Source organism: Myripristis murdjan, chromosome 22 (assembly GCF_902150065.1).
Source record: "Myripristis murdjan chromosome 22, fMyrMur1.1, whole genome shotgun sequence".
In the NCBI taxonomy this organism is placed as follows: Eukaryota; Metazoa; Chordata; class Actinopteri; order Holocentriformes; family Holocentridae; genus Myripristis; species Myripristis murdjan.
Genome location: NC_044001.1, coordinates 8,951,420 through 8,972,906, shown reverse-complemented (window position 1 = coordinate 8,972,906; position 21,487 = coordinate 8,951,420). Strand labels below are relative to the sequence as shown.

The following is a 21,487-nucleotide window of genomic DNA, read 5'->3' as shown; positions in this document are numbered from 1 at the left end:
TCTTGCAAATAAGACAAGTTCAAGTGTTAGATGGGATTGTCTGGTATTGTCTCACCAGACAACTAGCTTAAAAAAGGAGAATCCTACTAAAGTCTCTCCCATTGCTCCTGTTGTAAAGGTCAATGGCTTCCTTCCTGCTTCCGTTTTATAACATGGAAATAAACCACAGTAAGTGCTTTCCACAGAAATGTCCCAGAGAAAGAGCTGGTCTTAACAAACTGCCAAAGACAGTCTTTTATTTCGTGAAAATTGTGAAAATACCCCAATCATCAACGTGATTAAAGCATTTGAAATCCTCCACTTTCCAATATTTTTCCCCCTAAAATTTTACGTTGAGCACATCAGCTTAGAGAGGAGTATATAAATGCACATAATTAACATCGTATTAGATCAACACAAGCAATATTACTGTACAGTCGAGTCAAACATAGTCACAAAACCATGTACTTGGACAGTTGCAGTTGTTATGAGCTATTAACTCACGACTTCTCAGCTAAAACCATGACAAGTGAGCCAAATACAGATCTACCCCAAAGAGATTTAAAGCTCAAATTAAATATTCTAAAAAAAAAAAAAAAAAAAAAAAAAAAAACAGTTAGGAAATATCCCATCATAGTAGTCTTGTCATCACCGGTTTGCTAAAATCAGTTTTTTTTTGGAAATGCATTTTTTTTTTTTACTTTGGAATGCGTATATAAAAACTGGAATGTGCAAAATCAAACGGTACGTCTGTCGCCACGCTGTGCAGAGGAGGGCGAGTGCTGCCGGTGTGTCTGGAGTGGGTTCCCTGCGTGTCGAGGCAGCCGGCCGGGCTCACTCCAGAGGCTCGGTGTCTTCTGTAAACAGGTCGGCCAAGTCGGCCACTGTCAGCACGGCGGCCTCCGAGTGCTTCATGGCTGTGCTGCCGTGACTGCAATTAATACATTAAAAAACAACCACTTTATTAGCGCTCAAATCTGATTTTTTAAGGATTTATGCTCTTTAAGATTTTCTTCATGTATACCAAAGCAGCATCAACATGCACTACAGCCTGAATTTAAACAGACAGCACAGAAAAACACCAGCAACAACCACATAATAGAAATAAAAATAGTAAATATTATTATCAGCACATCTAAATTGACACAGACATTACAGGTAGTACTGGTGATTCACTTTAAATAAAGCAGTGGTTATGTATGAGCAGAGGTTACTGCACTATTCTGTACTGTGTAGTCAGGTAGGAAAGGATAATATTGGTGGGTCACCCCAGTCATAAACCCAAATTATTAAGATTACAAAGGGTGCCCAATACTATTTGTGAGTGCTAACCTTTTTCTGTGCAACTGCATCTGAATCCACAAATTTTAGACATGACATTGTCCAAATTACAGATCAGGCAGACAGATCTGTCTTTCTGTTTGTTTATGACAAACTGAAATAACTGAAATACAATAAATAGTTTACAGCTACTGCTAATGTCCAACTTTTAAAGAAATGACAGCTGTGTAAAATGTATACAAGGTGTAAAGGGCACACAAAGGGCACATACATTAAAATAGTCTCCATAAACAATGATTCTTATAACTGCATTTATATATTTTCTTTTCCGAAGAATTTGAGCAACTGTTTCTGACCCAATTTCAACCTCTGGGATCAGTGAAGTATTTCTGATTCTGATTCTGATAACCCAACAGCCACACAATATCACAACATACAGTACTACAGCAGTTTACTCTGTTCTGGTGGCACTCACCTTTTCTCAGCTGTCTTCAACATCGCCTGCATTCTCTCTTCAATGGTGGATTTGATGAGGAATCTGTGAACAAATGTGGGCCTGGTGGATGACAATGGATGTAGGGTAAGACATCAGGAATGCATGGACTTTTCATCAAATACACTGATCAGGTTATTATTCCTGACTGATTTTTCTTAATAAATCGGCCAATCAGGGGGAGATGAAGATAAAAAAGCAGAGGGTTTAGAGAGAGATGTCGTCCAGCAGTGGGAAACCTCCGATTGAACATCCTGACTCAAAACAAACTGTATTCTTATCGGCATAAATGGAGAGATTTAGAGACAAAAGGTCTAAATGTTGCTTGAGAAGCCTCTCCGCTGCGTCACGGCCCGGTTCCTGGAGCTTACTTGGTCTGGCCGATGCGGTGCACCCTGCCGATGGCCTGCAGCTCGTGAGCGGGGTTGAGGATGGGCTCCACTAACAACACGTGAGTCGCCTCGATGATGTTCAGCCCGTTGGAGCCCGTGTGGAGAGGCAGGAGCAGGATGTTGATCTTCTCCTCGTATTTGAAAGAGCTCAGATTCTCCTGGAACGGTCAACAACATCACACACCGCTTACAAATCAGTCCCGGGTCAAGCAGGATTTTACCAAAGAAATCTTGCCCTCTAATGAACCTTCTTGAAGCACAAAATGGGTGAAATTCGCTACAAATGACAATACAACAAGCCAGAAAGTAGCTGATACTGACATTTTTGTGTTGAAGCTTCAGCTAAACAATATAATGTGCCAAAATTCAAAACATTCAAAATTTCGCCTCTGAAACTGCATTTAGACAATCATGGGACATTAAAACTCTCCATTGAAATTTTTGGGGTGGGTTGGCAGCTCTTTCAGGCAGGGCGACCCAGAAATAACTATCTGATCAAGGTGTGGCTACATATGCAGAGGATATAACAACAACAACAAAAGATGAATGCAACCCCTGCAGTACCAGAGGTTGTGTGGGATGCATACTGAAAAATGTTTACAGGGCGAACTCAAACCTGGAATTTGTGAATGCCATTGATTTGAGAGAATTCCATGTTGTTGTCGAACAAAGCCTTCGCAATGATATCCAGCACACTCTGCCACTGGGTGGAGGAGAGAAATAGAAAGAAAACAGCAACATCTGAGTCTGATCCCAACCTGATATCGTCAAAAGCAAAGAGCGGGGGGATGGCTGGACGGTTACCGTGGAGAAGACGAGGCACTTGGCCCCGGGGTCGGTCACTTGAATCTTCTTCAGCGTTCGCACCACGGCCTCCACTTTGGTCGAGTGGCTTCCCTGACAGACACAAGCACAGGAAAGTTAGGCGGTAACAGCAACACATGATCAACGGACTGACACCTGCAGCACCTGTAGGGAAAACTGCATTTAATCACAATAATAAGGCATGTAGAAAAAATAATAACTTCTACAAAAACCTGTTGATCTATAATGTATTATAATAACAATTACTGGCAATGTAAATGTTACCTTTTTTCTTGTACATTCTTAAAAAAACAAAAAAACAAACAAAAAACATTTATAACATTTTGTTGAGGGGTTACTTTTTCAAATTATGACCAAACTGAAGATGCTGTGAGTTTATAAGCCATTTAACAGATTTAATACATTTTCAATCTATATTTTATTACATCTTGCTCAGTTATTAAATCACCTGACAGTTGTTATTTTACCACTCACTACAAGGCATAAAAAAAAAAAAAAAAAAAACTATCAACGCCTATGTGCCTTTAGCATTGGAAAGGCAGAGACAGTATTTCAGATGTTTATTACAGTTTAGTCCAAATTTTAACAAAAGCCCTTCCTCACCATGGGAAATCAAAAAATGAAATTGGATGCACTTCTGATTATTGACATTTCAAAGCTCTCAACTATGCTGACTCATGTAAATGTACACCCGTTTGAATGTGTTGTTTTTTATGCTTGCTTTTAATACTACAGTATTTAGACACTGACAGGAAACTACAGCAGATAAGCCATTTGGACAAACTCTGAGTTTCACTGTGTTTTACTGTCCTTTATATCATGACTTGCGTTTAAAATTACTCAAAAGGAGATGAAACCCCTTTTCTTTTTCTTTTTTTTTTTTTTACCCAATGTGTAATCTGTGTTTACCTGGCAGCTATCAGCTATTGGAAGTGACTGTGATGAATTGTAGATGAATTGTATTTTTGTTGTCTTGTAGTCCCCTAAGGGATGGGTCAAAAGACAACATTCATTCATTCATTCACAGAGAAATTTATATCAATGTCCCTGTCAAGTAAACTAATAAAATCCATTAATATGCTGTATAAAACCTGTGAATATTGTGATCTGAGAAATTACACCTTTGCTCAGACAGGTTTTGTGAAATTCAGGATTAAATTTTGCATTTTTTGGCAGATTGAATAAACATGACAAACAAAAACAGCCAAATTTTAAGACTTGCTGGTAGTGTTACACTCATTTCTGCAAAAAAAAAATGACAGATGTGACCAACCCAAACAATTCTCAGGTCATGATCAAGCCATGACTGACATGTTCACAATAAACATAAGTAAGAGCTGCAGATCTTGGCTTGTTGTGTGTCTGCTGAAGGCACGGAGCCACTGACTGACCTTGACGGGGATGTCCTGGTCCTGGCTGGAGGCCTGGGCGGTGAACACGTACGAGATCTCGGTGTGTGATGTGGTCTGCCGACAGATGGCACATTTGATGGCGCGGCGCCGTGAGCCCACACTGTACTGCTCCACGATGATGGCGATGCATTCGTTGCAGAAGCAGTGGCCGCAGGTCAGCACGGCCCACTGGAGAGACGGGAGGGAAATTAAATGATGATTACAAAGCCAGCAACTATAACGAATGTATGTTTTAAGAAGAAATCATTCTTTTGGGGGGAAAGACCATCTGCTACTTTAGAGCTGTTTGGGGCATTTCCAAGGTGCACAAAGCAGGAACGTCTATCTCCTAATACATGCAAGCCTCTCTAAAGGCTGGTCATCAGCTAAAAAATAACAGCTAAAGCAAGCAAATAGTTTTTCCTCCAAACAACAATTCCTTTTTTAAACATGCAGGAATGTATTTCTGCATGCACTAAGGCACAGATGCACATGCAAACAAGCAAAAAAAAAAAAGTTAAACCAAATGTCAAAAGTCAAACACATAAACTCTGGTGGGGAAGGAACAACGTTCAGATTCGCTATAATTAAAATCCCTGGCCAGGCTTGGCGTGGCAGTTTTACAGACACGGTGGTGTTTTGTTTCCTCCTTCCTTTACTGGTGGGCACATTTTGTCCAGACTGCTGGCATGAACAGGTTTTTTTTTTTTTTTTTTTGTGCCAAGCTCAAGATACTCATGGCATTCATAACTGGAGATGTGGACAGAGCAATGAACAGCCACCAAAGAGCCACTGATATATAGATCTAATTTTTGGATGTTTATCCTCATTTTTATTTATTTTTTTTTCGTAATAACTCATATTGCAGATGAGGCACTATTATATCTTATCCAATTATTTTAAATAAAGGCGGGTAAACATCTAAAATCTTAACTAATTTTATAAATCTACCACCAAAGAGCTCTTCATCCCTACTGAGCAACTCCCACCTCTTGTCCCAGGGGCCGAGCGCAGATGGGACACGGCTCCGGGTTCAGTCCTCCAGTTGCCTTGTCCTGGGACTGGAGTGAAGGAAATTTATGTTATCTCAAGTGTGATGACGCTGCACAGCTGAAGATACAGTGCCTGAATGAGTTTAGTATCAACGCAGATGCATTACCTTCTCCAGATTTGTGAGGTACAGAAACTGGCCAAGCTTCTTTTGGAGTTGAGACTTGGCCACTGCTTGATCGTTCAAGAGCTTGACTCTGTTCTGCTCCACCTGGAAATCAGAATGACACCAGGAGAGAGGTATAAACACTGTTTACGGAGAATATTATGTATCCATGAACTGTATCCAATCAGTTAGAGTGGCATTTATACATGTCGTCCCTTCATAATGAACAACAGACGTGGTTTGTAACAGGGCCATACTAGCCTTGTCACATGCATGTTCATATTGTTTCCGCTAAGCACTGTAAACTTTGCACCTTCCCACACAAAGTTGCAAGGTGCTGACTGGGATTTGTCACACCACAAACCCAGCACAAAAAACAAAACAAAAAAAAAAACACAACCATACACAGACAGACTGCTCATTTTTGCATAAAAGACAGTCTGTCTATCCATTTCATAAATTATTCTGCAGTTCACTGAGAAACTACTAAGACACATTTTAACCTTGGTGTCAACACTGATCTTGAAAGGCGGAAAGGTGTGAGCTGATCACTCAAACCACCTTTGGATGGGGTCGGGGCGCACTGGCCCACATTGCATCTGCAGTGTTAATGCTGATGCATCCTAATCAAAGAACACCTAGCCACTATGTGAAAGGAATTTCTCACCTGTAGGTGAGAAATTCAAACTTGTTTTTGCGGTGAGAAGGCGGCATTCTCGTTAGGTAATCCAAAAAAATGAAGTGGGAATATTGGGAAGATAGTAACAGCAGGGAATATAGAAATCAGCAGAAAGAAGAGATGGAGAGAGAGCTGGATTAAGGTGCACAGGAATCAAAGTAAGAAATAAAAAGAAAGACGGAATTTCGATGGATCTGAATTTGACCGTAAATCCAATTGAAAGTGGTTGACGGAGACACATCTGAGATGCATTTGATCTGTCCTGCCTGTCTGCTCGTGATCAGATCCCAGTCGTGTTAAAACCAAGCCTGAACGGGGCCCAGCTCACCTCGTGTGGCTCTATGATGTGAAGCACTTTGGGCTTTGGCTCGTCGGGCAGGCGGACACGCAGTCTCTCGGTGGCCATACCCAACTCGTCGATGGCTGAGACGTGGTTCCGCAGCACCATCCAGTACTCATGCAGCACCTGAGGCAGGACAGGGGGCCTTTCATACCACTCTATCACTTCAACTGTACATGAAATTATTCATGAGGTATTTGCATTAATTATAGGGGGAATAACTGAGACGTTTTCCGTCCCATTCTGCAAAAATGATCATTCAAAAACGCATTTACAGGTTTGTGGTAGGATTGTTGGGCTTTCAAAACTAACTTTTTTCCCCTGGCTGCATTCTAAAAATAACAAAAAAAAACAAAACATGCATTGACATTGCAGGCTTTTAGCCTCCTTTGTCTGTCTGCCACCAACTTTTCCTATGAATTAGGCTGAGCGGGTGAATTCAGATGAACATTGGAATCTTGCAGTGATTTCACCGGTCAAATACATTTCAATTATGAACCACAGTTTGGATGAAACGTCAGCAGACAAGGTGAAGAAGATTTCTTTTTTTTTTTTTTTTTAACTAGGGACATTTTAGATCTGGATTTAACAAAAAGGGATACAACTTGATATAAGGAAGCTGGTTCTGATATTTTGTAAAGTCAGTCTTTTATCTCGGTGGTGTTTTTTTTATCTTTTATCTATGGTGTCTAGCAGAAACTTCATATCAACAATTTCTACCAGTTACAATTAACAGCTGACACACACAAGACCCTGAACCCAAGCCAAGCAATTTGAGAATGCATTTTAAAATGTCAAAAATACATGGACATGGCATAAATGAGAAAGCCTTCAATTCCCTCTGAAATAAAAAGAAAGCAGCTGTTACACTGACCTTTCCTTGGCTTGTCTGAAACTGGAGAGGGGGATCGGATGTGTGTGTGTCATACCTTGTACTCTTTCTTCCACGTCTCAAACAGCTCCATGAAAATGTTGCCCTCCTCCACCAGCTCTGGGTCCATGCGCTTGGCCTTGGCAAACGACAGGATGGCCTTCAGGGTTCGCTCAGTCTCACTGGCGGCCCACAGACCACGACTGGTGGTGGGAAGGCGATCGTCGACCAGCCCCTCCTCGTCCTCAATCATTTCCTCAAAGATCGCTGTTTGACCCTTCACCCTGATGAGGTGGTATTACACAAAGATAACGGAGTTCTTCAGATTAACCATCCACGTGCCTCCGTGCTATTTCAACGACTGTGCGACAGATCTTAAAATATTCCTATACTTACGTGTGAGAAAACAGCTTGGACTCATAGTCTGTGAAAAGCTCGTCGGCTTTGCAAAAAACACAACTAAAATGTGTAAAGAGAGAAGAATGTCAGAATGAATCATATTACAAAAAAACAACAACAAAAAAACATAAAACAGGCTAAGAATGGCATCAGAGTTGACTAACACAGGCAAAATATATTGCAGGAAAAAACCCAAACCCCAAAGATTTTCCAAGCCAGAATATTCACATATTCAACAATAAATGCTGAAGAATTTACTAAATATTGTTTTTTTTTTTTTTTTTTTTTTTTTAAATGATTTATTCATCTATTTTTTTAAAAATGCCATTACCTTGACTTTCTGGAAAACAGTGTATTCTTAAATAGTGATTTCATGCTGAGCCAGTGGATGTGAACAAAAATTTTCTTTACACTTTTGAATGATGCCTGTCCATGTTATGTCCCGTCCAAACTTCCTGTTTCATCTTTAAATGCATCACATTAAGGAAACAAAATCCTCCTTAAAATGCTGTTATTGTAACTTTAACCCAAGGGTTTATGACGTTCTCCAGTAATGTGGAGTTGTCAGTGTGAAAGTGAGGCTGTAAATCCATGAAATGTGAGGGGAAGGCAGAGGAAGCAGATATCTCACTTATTGAGTGGGAGGCGCACGGGCCTCAGGTGACAAATGGTGGCTTCGTCGATCACTTTTTTCGAAGCGGGGCCTTCAAGCCGCTTCACTGCGTCCTGCACGGTCTTCTGGGATTTCATGAGATCCTCCATTTGTGTGGTGAGCAGGAACTGCAGACCATGGCCATCACGAAACCTGCAGTACATTATACAGAGCATCATTATATTCTTATTTTTAAGTTTGTTTAAGCATAACTATTGGCCGTCACCTCTAGGGGTGTGACAGTTCAACAAACCCACAGTTCGGTTTCTTTTACGTTTTTTTGGTCACGATTTTAGTTCGATTTGTTTTGTACATGAGGGAGGAAAAAAAAGCAGAATTTCCAATGTTCTCTGTATTTTGTCTTATTTGCAAAAAATACTTTTTGTGGAGATTTGGGATAACAATTTTAAACAAACATAATACTTTTAGCAGATTCATTAATTCATCAGCTGAGTGTGTGGTTGTATGGATCTCACATGCTGCACTTTTCGCCTCCCAGCTCAAAATATAACGGACGCTCACAGTCAGGTAACTCCCAGTCGCCCTGATGGTCCAACCATCACTGGTGAGAAATCTGAACGGCCTATTTTGTATTGAATGTTTTGCGTTTTTCGCGGTTTGGTTTTACGCCCCTGCTCGTCTCATTCTGACAAACAGACATTACTTGTCAGCCATGGAGAACTTGTTGGCCTGCTGTTTGTAGCTGGACGTCAGCTCGTTCTGGATGCGGGACACCAGGTCGTCGTCGATGGAGCAGCGGATTGCTTTCTGGATAACATCCAGCCACCAGGGAGACTTCAGGTTGACCTTGAGAAATGACAAGGGATGATATCACATTTATTATCAAATTCATTTTAAAGTATGTGTATATTCACTTATGCTCTTGGTGGGTTTGGATTTGGACGAAAAGCTTTTTGAACTCTGTTTGGTGTAAATGTGTCCAAACATTTCAAATTTAAAACCTTTTACAGCTTCAGACTATCAATAAATCTAATTTCAGGCATCAAACACTGTCATTTCAGTGCATGAAAAATTCTCACAATAAATCTTAGAGTAAAGAACATATCTTCAATTCAGAAAATAACTGCACAACCAAACCGATTAGTGGGGCAACAACGTTTCAACAAGGAGCGGCACACTGCAGATATAGACTGGGCCACTGAATGCAAGGTATAATGTATACATGTATTTTTAAGGGCTGATGCCAGTGCTTGTATTCAGTAACTTTAAAACTGGTCATTTTCAGGCTGCAACAAACCTTAAGGAAACACAATAACTCACTGTTTCGCATCTAAAAAAAAAAACATCTAGACCACCACAGGACACCCATATTAACGCAATTGTGTTAGAGTGGGTTTCGTTTAAGCTTACACTGCAGATTTTACAGGCTTCGGCGCCTGAGGCTGGCTGAATAAAATACTTCTTCAGCATACTGGAATGATGCCCCTACTCAGCCATCAGTAGTTTTTAGTAGTAGGCTTTTTAGTAAAAGCCTACTACCGCCAAATATATCAGTCTAACTCTCATTTCAGTTCACTGACGAAGAAACACAGATGTCACAGGCCGACAGATGCAGAATAAAGTCATGTGTCATATCAGCTACCGTGCAATTAAACAAAACACAAGTAAAAATACAACGGAAATGCGTTCAAACCTTGCGCTTCAGCTCTCTGATGTTCTGCAGCACGGGCTGCAGAGCCTGATGGGCGTCGGACACCTCCGAGTTGTATTTGGTCATGTAGTGCTGGCGCAGCTGCTCTGCCTGCAGGACACACAGTGACAGAGGACACAGCTGCAGAGGGCATTCATGCAAAGCTGCGTACATGCGATTCCAAGAAATTATTAATTCATTCAGTCATTTAGTATAACAAAGCTGATTAAAAGAAGCAAAATAAAAACATGGACTGGCTAAACAGGTTCATGAGCTGCAAGTTCCTCAGTGGATAAAATGTGTTGTAGTTGACAGAGTGATTTTTGAATTACCTCCTCACTCAATCGATCATCTCTCAGTGTAGGAGGTATCCCAGGATGCTTTGCATTCAGCAGCTCCATCAAGTTATGGGTAGCATGTAGTCTCTGTTGTAGGAGGACAGAGTTGGTCATGAAATGCAAGTGTTTTCCTTGGACAGTTCATATATTTGTAACACCTCTTTTGAAAACACACAAAACTATCAAAATCTGTTTTGTAAAGACATAAAAATAAAACCTCAGTAATTCAGCATCCTTATAACAAAGTGCAATTTAATTACTGCCATTTAAAAAAGAGACCAGATTTCCTTCTAATTTTGTGCCATCAGTCATTTTGATGGAGCAAATGTCCCTTTTGTCAAATGGTGACTGTTTGATTTCAGAGTGAAACAGTTCATGTGTTAATCAGAGACAGATGAGAAAGGCATGAATGGGATGAGAACATATACCTGTAAAGAATCGGTTTTCAGTCTGCCTTTGTGCTCCTCTGATGAGCGAAGCACTTCTCTATACATCTCCGTGGCCTCCACAAACTCATCTGCAGGTGGCAAAGGCGACGGCAATCATTAGTGGCATTCAGCAAGGCATCCCATTACACAGAGACATTATACATATACCGTTCCTGAGACCTACGATAACAAAACATCTCTGTACAAGTGTTGGGACACACAAAAAATGAGATCATGGATTCTGCCTGTTTGAACTGTTTCCCATGGGAAACTCTGAGCAGAGGGAGCACTAATGGAGAAGTGGGGTTTTATACTTCTGATGATGTGGATTCCAGCCAGGCCATTGAGAGCGCACACCAATTGTCTGTGAGCTTCTTCACACTCCACTCGACATTTCTTCTGCAGGGACTTCAGGAGCTCCTCCATCGTCATGGTACTGGGAGCGGCAAGCCACAGACAAACCCACTTAACAAACCCTCCAGCACAAATTACACAGAAAGGGTCATCTATAAACAAACACAACTGGATACTGTGTATTTGCCAAAAGCCTATTGTGGTCTATTACGGTTACTAATCCTGTGATTCTCTATTCAGACTGTTTACAATTGTTAATTAACTAGTGCAGCTGCTGTCAGAAAAAGACCTCTCCTTATTTTCCATGAGTACCATGAGCCTATAATGCCAAGTGTCATCAGGCTAATATCTACCTTTTCTGCAGAGGCAGGAACTCCCCCCTCACAGCCTGTGGATGGCAGCAGGCCTGGCGCAGCCTCAGCAGCGGGCACAGGATGGTGTTGACAGTGCGCCGGTCGAGGCTGCCCAGCTTCAGGCTCCAATCGGAGATCTTCCTGAGTTTGACCAGGGCGTCCTGGGAGCAAACCTCGTGCTGGCGGTGGTAGAAGTGACCCTCTACAGGGGAGAAGTGCAGCCAGTGCACCTCCTCTGTCTGAGGGGGGATCTGGATCTGGAAAATCAGAATGAGAAACAACGCACACATTGTCCAACAAATTGTCCAACAAATTCTCACAAAATTTCAGAAAATGAGCACAACAAATAAAATGGTTAATATTGCACGTAATGCAGTATATGCTGAATTATACTGCAAGGTAATCCACTCATTTAACTCTTTTCATGGCGATGTTTTTTAGGTTTAGATAGGAATTTATCAGTGGAATATCGGTATTGGATGATATTGGCCTTGTTGACAGCCATTAGCCAATAAGACGACATTCACTGATGGCAGCGGTCCATATTTATGTCCATTTATGTCCAGAGCTTGAGACTAATGGTGTCCCGCTGACGAAAAAAAAAGTGTTTGGAAAGGACAAACATCTTCTCAAGGAAGCCTCCAAGACAATGGGGGATTTTCAGGATTTTCTTTTTATTATTATTATTGTTCTGTCTGTCACATAGAAAATGACTAATTGGATCGTCTGCACATCTACAGCGGTTAAAAACAGTGTATTCCAGTACCAGTGCTGACGACAACTGAGTGTCTCTTCTCTTGCTGTTACTATTAGTAATCACTGACTGTCCCCTTTGCTGGCTGTGGTGCAAAACCTGTGAACAATATAATGATTCTGAAATGGTCCTTGGTAGCGGCCATTCCCACAATAAGGCGAGAAAAACCTGTTGTGCTATTTAGTGAGAGTAAACGGATTCACTGTCCCAGATGGAAGTGACACACAAACCGGCCACCAACACCAGGGAATTTCATCTTCTGAGCCAAGTCGGCCTACAAATCAGGACTGAAGAGGGATGAGGATCGATATTTAAATTCAATTTCAAATTCAAATATAGTCACGTAGAACTGCAGAACTGTTACAATCCTACCTGATCAATGACATCTTTTTTAGCTGACCGCCATAGTAATTGACCAATCAGGTTGTACAGAGGCTCAGTGTTTCCGCGCCGATAGGGGCGGTAAAGCAGCTGGTCCCACCAGTGTTTCACCCAGTACGGGTCGACTCCCAGGAAAAGTACGAGGCCATACAGATCTGAGCAGAGCACAACATCAGTTTAGCGGGCAATATATGACCACTTTAATAATTTAATTGATGCAAACAGATAGGCTGTAATCATTTTTCAAATGACTCTAATTGCACTCCAGTCGCAGAGCCCATTATAACTTTGTGCCTGGTTTGATGCTAGAGGTCATTTTCATATAATGGATTTCTTGACTTACTCACCCTCTAAGCCTCTCTGGACAGGAGTGCCACTGACACACCAGCGGTTAACAGATGCAAGACGCAGGGCCATCTCTGCAGCCTAATGGGACAAGAGGGGAGAGCAGAAACATAGTTTAAACAAACAAACACACAATGCTGCATCCAATACAAACTGTGGGTTTGATGTCACAGATGTAAGTTATGAAAAACTAAGAATGCGGCTGTGCTCATGTTAGGACGCCAAACGGTCTTCTAATATGAATATTGCATAATAAAATGAATTTGAAAATCTCTCATTGTCATCAAATAGGAATAAACATCCACAACAACTGCTGTATTGTACAGGCCTTATTAAATGCATTACTTGCTTGTGTAACATGGAAACAAGCAGTTTGTATATTTAAGTTCATAATTTTCATGTGTTTTAAAAGCCAGATTCACTACATTTTCTGAGCTCAGTTTTGAACAGAGCACAGGAACTCTCCAGCTCACCTTCGCCGTGGTGCATTCAACCATCTGAGCTTCATCCAGACAGATTCTCCACCACTCCACAGCCACCAGGGGGCTGGGCACCGCCATGTAGCGCTTCTGGTTGCGGAAGCGGCGCCCGTCCTTGCTGTTACTGTGGGGAATGTCGACGTAGTTGAGCTCCGACCGCAGCACGTCGTAGGTGGTGATGACCACGTCCTGCTCGGCCAGCATGTGTGGCTGGATGAACCCGTGCTTCTTCACTCCCTGGTAAACCTGAGATGAAATGAAACAAGTTACATAAACAGTTAAGGCAGTGGGTGCAATACAGACAGACCAAAGGCACAAATAATTACAAGTAAAAATGTGAGAGAACAAATATACTATTATTTTAAGATGGGAGGTCAATGCTACAAAATATGTATGTAAGTACTCTGTAAGTAAGTAATCTGAAAAATGTCATTATTTTGCATGACTGTATTCTGTGACAAGCTCCAAGTGAGTGAAAATCTTGAAGGCAACTGGCATGATTTCATGTTACGCCCCTCATGTAAGCCTAACATGCTCACATGCATGTTTTCAATATGTTTCTATTCCTGATTTTGTATCCCTGATATACTTTTGTGTATGTACAAAGGCAAAATAAATTGTCACTGTGGAAAAATTGTGTTTACTGAACTGGGGTCGTGTATAGTTTACACAAAAAGGAGAAAGCATTTAAGGCATTTAAAAACAGCCGCAACAAACGGAGCTTGCAAGAGCAGCTGCTGCAGACAACAGAACAAATTGCGCCGCTCTTCATAATCACTAAAGCTAACAGGTACTTAAGATAAACAGCTGCATGCACGTTATGTTATCTTTGGTGCAACATGACTTGCCAGCTCTTATCAAGCCTGCAAAACACACCGCTTTCAACTGATGTACCAGCTGAGGTGACTGTGAGATACTGCATTGTAAATCAAAAGAATTCCATTCAAAATGTTCTGTAAATACTGTCCAGATGACAAACAACCTCACTGACCAACCAGTGCCATCTCCAAAGCCTGGGTCTCCGTAGTTGAATGGGAACGGCACCAACAAATGCAACCCATGATAAAACATATACAAACAGTTCTGAAAGTTCAGGGTCCCCAGTGGCCCTTAGGGGATATCCAAGGGGTCCCCAACAAAATGAAGAATAGTTTCACTACAAATTTCCTCCTCATTCCTCGTCTCTTAAAGCCATACAGAGCGATTTCAGTTGAAAATCCCTTGAAACCTTCTGACATGAGATCTCTTAGACAAAAACAGGCACTGTGGCACTAATGTGAGCTTATATGGTTTCCATGACATAAGAAATACCCTGAAAACCCCTGCTTTCATGGCATTTTGGACACAAAAACATCAACCAAATGACATGTCACACATCCATGCGGCTTCTCACCAGCACTCGGAGTGAGGAGGAGCTGATGTGCCGGTTGATCTCCTCCACCCACTGGTGGCAGATGGAGCTCGGGGAGATGATGAGGGTGGCACCGGTGGACACGGGTTTCATGGCTACCAGGCAGTGGGGGCAGTAGAAAGGGGTGGTTTCGAGGTTTTCTTCTTTGTAGTTGACACACTCCGCATGTTGCCACAGCTGGCAGTTCATGCACTGCACACGGGCCTTGTAGTCGATAATGCCCAATTCGCCGCAGATGCACTCGAAGCGGTAGTCGGGGGTGTTGAAAGGGACCACAGATGCCCTGGTGGGGGGTGGCGGCTCCTCTTGCAGATCGAGCCGTGGAGCCTCTCCCCTTTCTTCAGGTAGATCATCCGCTCTCTCCGTTTTCCGATCATCTACTCCCTCCGTTTCTTGCACGTCTGAGTCGCTTTTATCCTGGGACACCTTAAACGCTTCGTCACTTTCAATTTGGGGGTGTGCTGTGGGAACAGGCAGTCGGGTTTTTGAAGTATCCAGGATGTCATGCGATTGATCTGTTCTCTCATTTAGGCTTTCATCCCATTCCCTCTTTGTTTCTGCTTCCTCTAGTACAGGACAGTCAGATGTCGGGGAGTTCAGATCTTTTAGATCCTCTGTGGGAGAGCTGTGTGAGGCTGTTTGAGCCACCTTCTCCTTTGCTCGCCTCTGAGACGTTCTCCTGGGTGTGCTCTCTTTGTTTTTGTTATTCTAGAAAACAGACAAGAAAACAGACAATAGCAGATAGTACAACAAAGTGATACTGGCAGAATAGCTCATACATATTCAAAGCCCTTTATACTTACAGACTTGGCTGCCCCTGCCGATGTCTTCTTCGTTTCTTTGTAGTTCTTTCCGAGCTTAAATGACCCCGCCAAACCACGACCTTTGACCCGGTCAACGAGGCCCTCGTCTATCAGCTTCGCCAGGGTCTTCCTGATGTGGTTGCGGTTCTTTAAGAGGTCGTAACGATAAGTGGTACGGATGTAGGTGAAGATAGCGTTGACAGAAGCTCCTTTGCCAGATCTCATCTCCTTTATTGCAGTGAGCAGCATGACCCGCACAGCTGCAACAAAATGGGCAAAATCTCTGTGAAAATCTAAATAAAAGTCTGTCATTCAAACAAATTATTAACTATAAATCTCATCTAATAAAAGAAAACCTGCAGTATCTGAGGGTATTGTGAGTGACTCACTTGGGTAGGATATTTTCATTTTAGGCTGAGCTTCGGCTTTGCAGCGGATGATTTCCTCTCTTTTGAGTGGTGGAGGAGGTATGAAATAATTCACAGATTTTCCCTGCAAAAAAAGAAGCAATCAAACCTATAAATTCATCACATTTTACATTTTCACCAATTAGCTGGTGCTTTTTCTCCACTACAGTTATCTGGGGGCTGTCATTACTAGTTGCTTTTTCAGAATAAGCTTTTACATGCAAAACATAAAACATGATGCACTGTTAGTATTGAAAGTAAAATTGTGAATGCAGGACTTTTATTTTTAATTGGGATTTTTTTCTACTATGGTATTGCTACTTTTACTTTTTCAACCTTTTTTATTGTAGCTGCTGGCTAAGTTTCTCACCACAGGCAGGGTGAGGGCCTCTTGCTCCAGGTCCTGGCGGGTATGAAACAGGATGAGTGCCAGGACTTCCACCGTCTTCCCAAGCCCCATCTCATCAGCCAGAATCCCACCGGGCCACTCCACGCCGGCTAGGGGGAATTCCCTGATCAGACTGAGGGAAACAAAAACTCTCTAATGAAAACAGACTCTCCTATTATTGTGAAAAAAAAATCCTGAAAATCCTTCAAGTATCAGTATAAAATAACTGCAGCTACAAAGGGACATTTTTACAGCAGGTTAACATGAGGGGCTTCACAAAGTAAAGTCAAAGTCTCACCAGCCAGTGAAAGGGTTATAATACAACTTCTTTCCACACAAAGTGACCAGCTCCCGCCAGAGAAAATGCAGCGATTGCTCTGCAAGGAAAAGGTAAATAATGAATCAGTCTCATAATTTCAGTCTTGTAGTGGCACTAACGCAGTATAGTGAGAGCTCTGTTCTGTTGCTATGAAAACGACCAATCATATGTTATCAAGGAGTCACTATTAAAACTATCTATTGTAAAGTACATTTCACAACATTTCACCCTGCATAACTACAGGCTGCAGTCTTGACCATAAAAGTGTCCCTTTCCACCCAAATTTCTATGCTTCTCTGGAAACTCTCCATCTTAAAAGTTGACATGTCCTCCCATCCAGTTCCACACAAAAAGAGGTTTACGTGTGCAGCAGGGGAATCAGATCAAGGATTTATAGCTGTGCTAGATGAGACCAGATGAGCCAAGCTCCTACCTTTAGGGGAATTGTTCCTGTATTTCTCTCTCCTCAGCATCCAGTTGACAGCCTGGCTCTGATACAGCCTCAGCACAGGTATGAGAGCCTTGTGCTGGACGTCATAGGTGAGCTCCTGGCTCTCCCTCTGGTGCAGATGTCTGACATAATCGTACAGCTCCTCGACATTCTGCCTCTCCAGATCGGTGTCACATTCCTCCTCCTCGTTCTCTACCACCTCTACAAGGAGAGCACGGAAAGAAAGAGGATATATTGATGATCATTTTTCCCATTTTTCGCTCTACTCAAACAACTGTTTCCTGGCTCAAGGGCACCTCACTGACAGATGGTTTGGAGGTTTAACCATCTGAAAGTTGCTAAGTTTTATGTGGAAGTTACTGGAGAACAAGGGTAACAACATAAACCAGACACAGGAAACAGACACTTACCAGGGATAATGAAATCATAGAAATACTCCATTAACTTCTGCATTAGCTGATTTGCTTTCTTTAGCCGAGCATTTCCCTCGCTGAGGAACTCCGGCTTGCCCAGCCCGGCTTCCAGCAGGTATATCCCCACCTGACAGATGCAGCAAAACAATACTTTAACTTGTCACCTGTCTGTATATATAATTTTAAATGAAAAAAAAAAAAAAAAAAAAAAAAACCATTAGGTGTCTTCGTAAGCTGTTGCCACCATGAACCACCAGAACAGCTTCAATGCAACTTGGCATAGATTCAACAAGTCTCTGCAGCTCTACTGGAGGGATGGAGCTCCATTCTTCCAAAACATATTGTACATAGAGAGGGATATTACAGTGGGGCTGCAGTGCACACTTGAGTTCAGTGGTGCAAAAATGATAGGCGCTGGTCTCTAGAGATGTGAAAAAAAGTGATGTGGTCAAACAAGCCATCCTTCACTATATTCTGGACAAGTGGGTGAGTGCATGTTTGGTGTCCAAGAGAGCACTACAGGCCTGAACACTTGGCTCCTACAACGAGAGGTTTCGAAGTGCAGAGGTTACCAGAAAAGAGAGGTTATGGGAAAAATGCAGCTTCAAACAGTAATGTGAGCAAAACTATCATCTGTGTGCACTGTCCTCCATAACAGATGTGACATATCAATTTTTTTCAAAATGGGTGAACTATCCCTTTAAGTGCTATATAAGTAAACTTCATAATTAGCATTATTAGAATTTCTGAAGGAACAAAGGCAAGTGGTCTTTAACCATTGACCGTTGCAACCCAGTGGCTGCCTTTGGTATGCAAGTTTTGATTCCAATTAAAAAACAGTGACTGATGAAATCACTCATTAGCACAACCTGATATGGAGAGATTAACTAATCCCTGAAATCTTGGTTTGCTGCAAATGAAAAGCACAAGATTGTTGGGTTATAGAGGCACATGGTTGAATACCACTGAATGTGCAAAGAAAAGTTAGTTAACAAGCTACTCCATTAGTACAGCATATATAATATAACAAATATCCAATGCAAAGGTACAATGTGGGAAAACTAATGATAGTGCCTTCCTCATTCATTCCTCTCTGAAATATCACACATACCTTGACTGACTGTTCTTTCATCTGGTGGCAGAGCTGGACCACCCTCCTCTTCTGCAACCAGTCCAGGTCCTCCAGCGGGATCCTGGTGAGGCTGCAATCTGCCGTGCAGGTGTCCTGAGCAGGCTTCAGCTGCAGCCCTGAGCTCTCGTCGAGGCTGGCGTAACTGAGACAGAGCTGGTCCCCGATCCTGTGGAGGGTGAAAGCTCTCTGTTCACAGCCCAGGGGGAGCCAAGCCGGCCGGACGCTGAACTCCCCTAACAGGGACTTCCACATGTGTCCCAGCTTGGACACCGGCACCACTGTGAGCGCCAGGGATGCTGAGCCGGAGGTGGCGTCCGATGACATGCCTGGGAGTTCCTCTCCTCGGTCGGCAAACCGGATGGAGCCGGCGCTGCTGGCCTCCATGTCGTCCTCGCTGATGGAGAGGAGGGAGCGGACGGGGGCGGGGACATTGGGAAGGAGGGAGCAGGTCGGTGTCTCATCATCGTCCTGGAGCACCTCGTTCCTCCGGTCCTCCAGCATGTTCCAGTTCAGCCTCTTCTTGGCCTCCTCGTCCACCCGGACTGGGGGAGCCCTCTTTCTCCTGCTGCTCATTTTGATTTTCTGCAGAGGTGGAAATAGCAAATTCCATCACTCATGTTACTAAAACCGAGTAGCTTTTTGTGCTCATGTACTTTTTTGAGTACTTAAGTACATTTTTGTTGAGTATTGTACTTCAGTGCATTTTAAAATCCTATCCATCACAGAAAACAAATAATCAAGGACAGATTGTGGAACCTTTCACAATAAAACACTCAGTCAGCAAAGATGAGAAGAGGAACCTGCTTTTACTTTACTTGTTCTACTTTTTATCATTTCCAAACTTCCAATAATCCTGACAAAAATATGAAGCATGTGTGGAAAAAAATGGGAACAATATCAGTGGGTTGGCTTGACGATAAGAATCACATACACTCAACCAACTCAACTCAACTCTTGGCAATTTTGCAGAATGCACCTTTAAACACCAACACACACCTAACACCTGTTTGAAGACTAGTACATTTTAAATGAGCTACTTTTTACTTTTACTTCAGTAGATTTTTACAGCAGTATTTCAACTTCTACTGCAGTAAAATACCAGCAGAGTAACAGTACTTGTACTTGAGTAGTAATTGAGAGAGTGACTTCATTGTTTCAATCCAAAATAACTAATTTATTGAACAAACCTCTTCATAGCTCCATCATAGCTCCATAGTGAGTTGTACTTTTAAGACAGCAATCATTTTTAACATTAGAAAGGCCAAGGGCAGTAGTTTTGGATTTCATCATTGGAATGTCTCAGATTTCAAAAAAACATGCATGAAACTATGCGTGTTATCCTTATTATACTGAATCATTTTGACACTGACATGTGACATTAATGTGAAAAATCTCTCCATAACCTCTCCTCCACCCACTTCCCGTACAAACCAGTGCTGCTGGATTTTCTAAATGAAAATGCAAGTGAATGGTAGTTATAACTGGAATTACAGGCTTCAGCTGAAGGCCTTCAATTAGACTCAGTGGACATCATGTGCCACTGCCGGTGCAAGACACGGTATCTGGTGTTTGTGACATGTTTCCAGCCCAACAAGCAGCAACACACACAGCATAAACCATCAACCATAAATCAGAGCCATAACTTCTATCACTACACCTTGCATGGTAGCCATAATCGCACTATCCACAGTGCATTCTCATTCAGGGAGTCTGTTTGATTAATTAATGTCACTATTTGACAAATTACATAATTGCCTTTGCAGCAAGTTTGTCATGTTAGAGTGCTGCGATGTGTGCGCACTGTTACAAGATGCAGCGCTTTCACACCGACTGGCTTTGCCGTTTATTATCTGACTCCCCGGCGCTCCGCTTGACCACAAATAAAGCAGCAAATGAAAAACACGTTTACTTTTTGTGCCTTGTACAAAGACGCCCGGCTTCTACCGCCGCACCACAGCAGGTCCTTATTCAGCAACTCCGGATAATCATCATCACCATCATCTTCTTGTTATTCTTTGGGATTTTCCGGCAGCGGGCATCCTCATTAATGTTGCATAATCATGCCGAAATGCTGCAAAACACACTTCATTTTTTCGACTTGGACGTTGCTGTACGCCATTTTTAAATACGGGAAGTGAGGTAAGAGAAGGGGAATATGTTTTGGGCGAATAAAGGTGCAGTACTGCCATGCCGCCGCTAGAGGAGGCCAGCGAGCCGAAGTGTGGTGGTGTTTGGTTCCATGCCACTATTACATGTTTTGTGATGGAGGATTTTTTTTTTTTTTTTTTTTTTTTTTGTCTTTGAGAAACAGCTGAGAGGAGGACGGACCCTTGTGGATTTTCCTTGAACTGCCTTTTACTGTATTTTTTAAGGTTTTATTTTATACCCCAAATTGTTGCTGATGAGTTTATAACTTGTTTTATTAGTGAATTGTTTTATTAACTTTATTTTATTTTTTGCTGCCTTTGCACTCTCTCACGTGGATTTTAAAAAGTGCCTCATTAAAGATTATTCTCATTATTCTTATTCTAATTCTGAAATAAATATCTGCAGTCTGCAGGTAAACATCCTCATGCGTTTTTGTGAATATGACAACCACGAAATAGTAAAGCATGGTATTTT

At 42.1% G+C, this 21,487-nt stretch overlaps 1 protein-coding gene across 1 annotated transcript; it reads right to left on the bottom strand.

Moving 5' to 3' along the window:
* Positions 1-219: 219 nt before the first annotated feature.
* On the bottom strand, positions 220-20,985 carry shprh (SNF2 histone linker PHD RING helicase). Its single transcript, XM_030045010.1, has 30 exons — positions 20,775-20,985; positions 18,845-19,447; positions 17,731-17,860; positions 17,303-17,521; positions 16,849-16,927; positions 16,533-16,683; positions 16,145-16,247; positions 15,756-16,015; positions 14,935-15,660; positions 13,536-13,787; positions 13,065-13,143; positions 12,709-12,872; positions 11,583-11,839; positions 11,190-11,311; positions 10,876-10,964; positions 10,442-10,534; positions 10,113-10,220; positions 9,123-9,265; positions 8,438-8,611; positions 7,804-7,866; positions 7,466-7,691; positions 6,525-6,662; positions 5,521-5,622; positions 5,351-5,422; positions 4,362-4,550; positions 2,950-3,042; positions 2,762-2,848; positions 2,125-2,303; positions 1,736-1,816; positions 220-910 (listed from the first exon to the last, which is right to left on the bottom strand). The coding sequence occupies exons 2-30, from the start codon at positions 19,436-19,438 to the stop codon at positions 814-816; spliced, it is 5,070 nt and encodes a 1,689-aa protein (XP_029900870.1). The 5' UTR covers positions 19,439-19,447; positions 20,775-20,985; the 3' UTR covers positions 220-813.
* Between the last annotated feature and the right edge of the window lie 502 nt (positions 20,986-21,487).

Coding starts and splice junctions, on each gene's coding strand:
- shprh (XM_030045010.1), bottom strand. CDS start 19,438: ATGAGCAGCAGGAGAAAGAGGGCTCCCCCAGTCCGGGTGGACGAGGAG. Junction 12,873..13,064: donor TGTCCAGAGAGGCTTAGAGG/GTGAGTAAGTCA, acceptor TGCTCTGCTCAG/ATCTGTATGGCCTCGTACTT. Junction 2,849..2,949: donor AGTGCCTCGTCTTCTCCACG/GTAACCGTCCAG, acceptor TCCTCCACCCAG/TGGCAGAGTGTGCTGGATAT.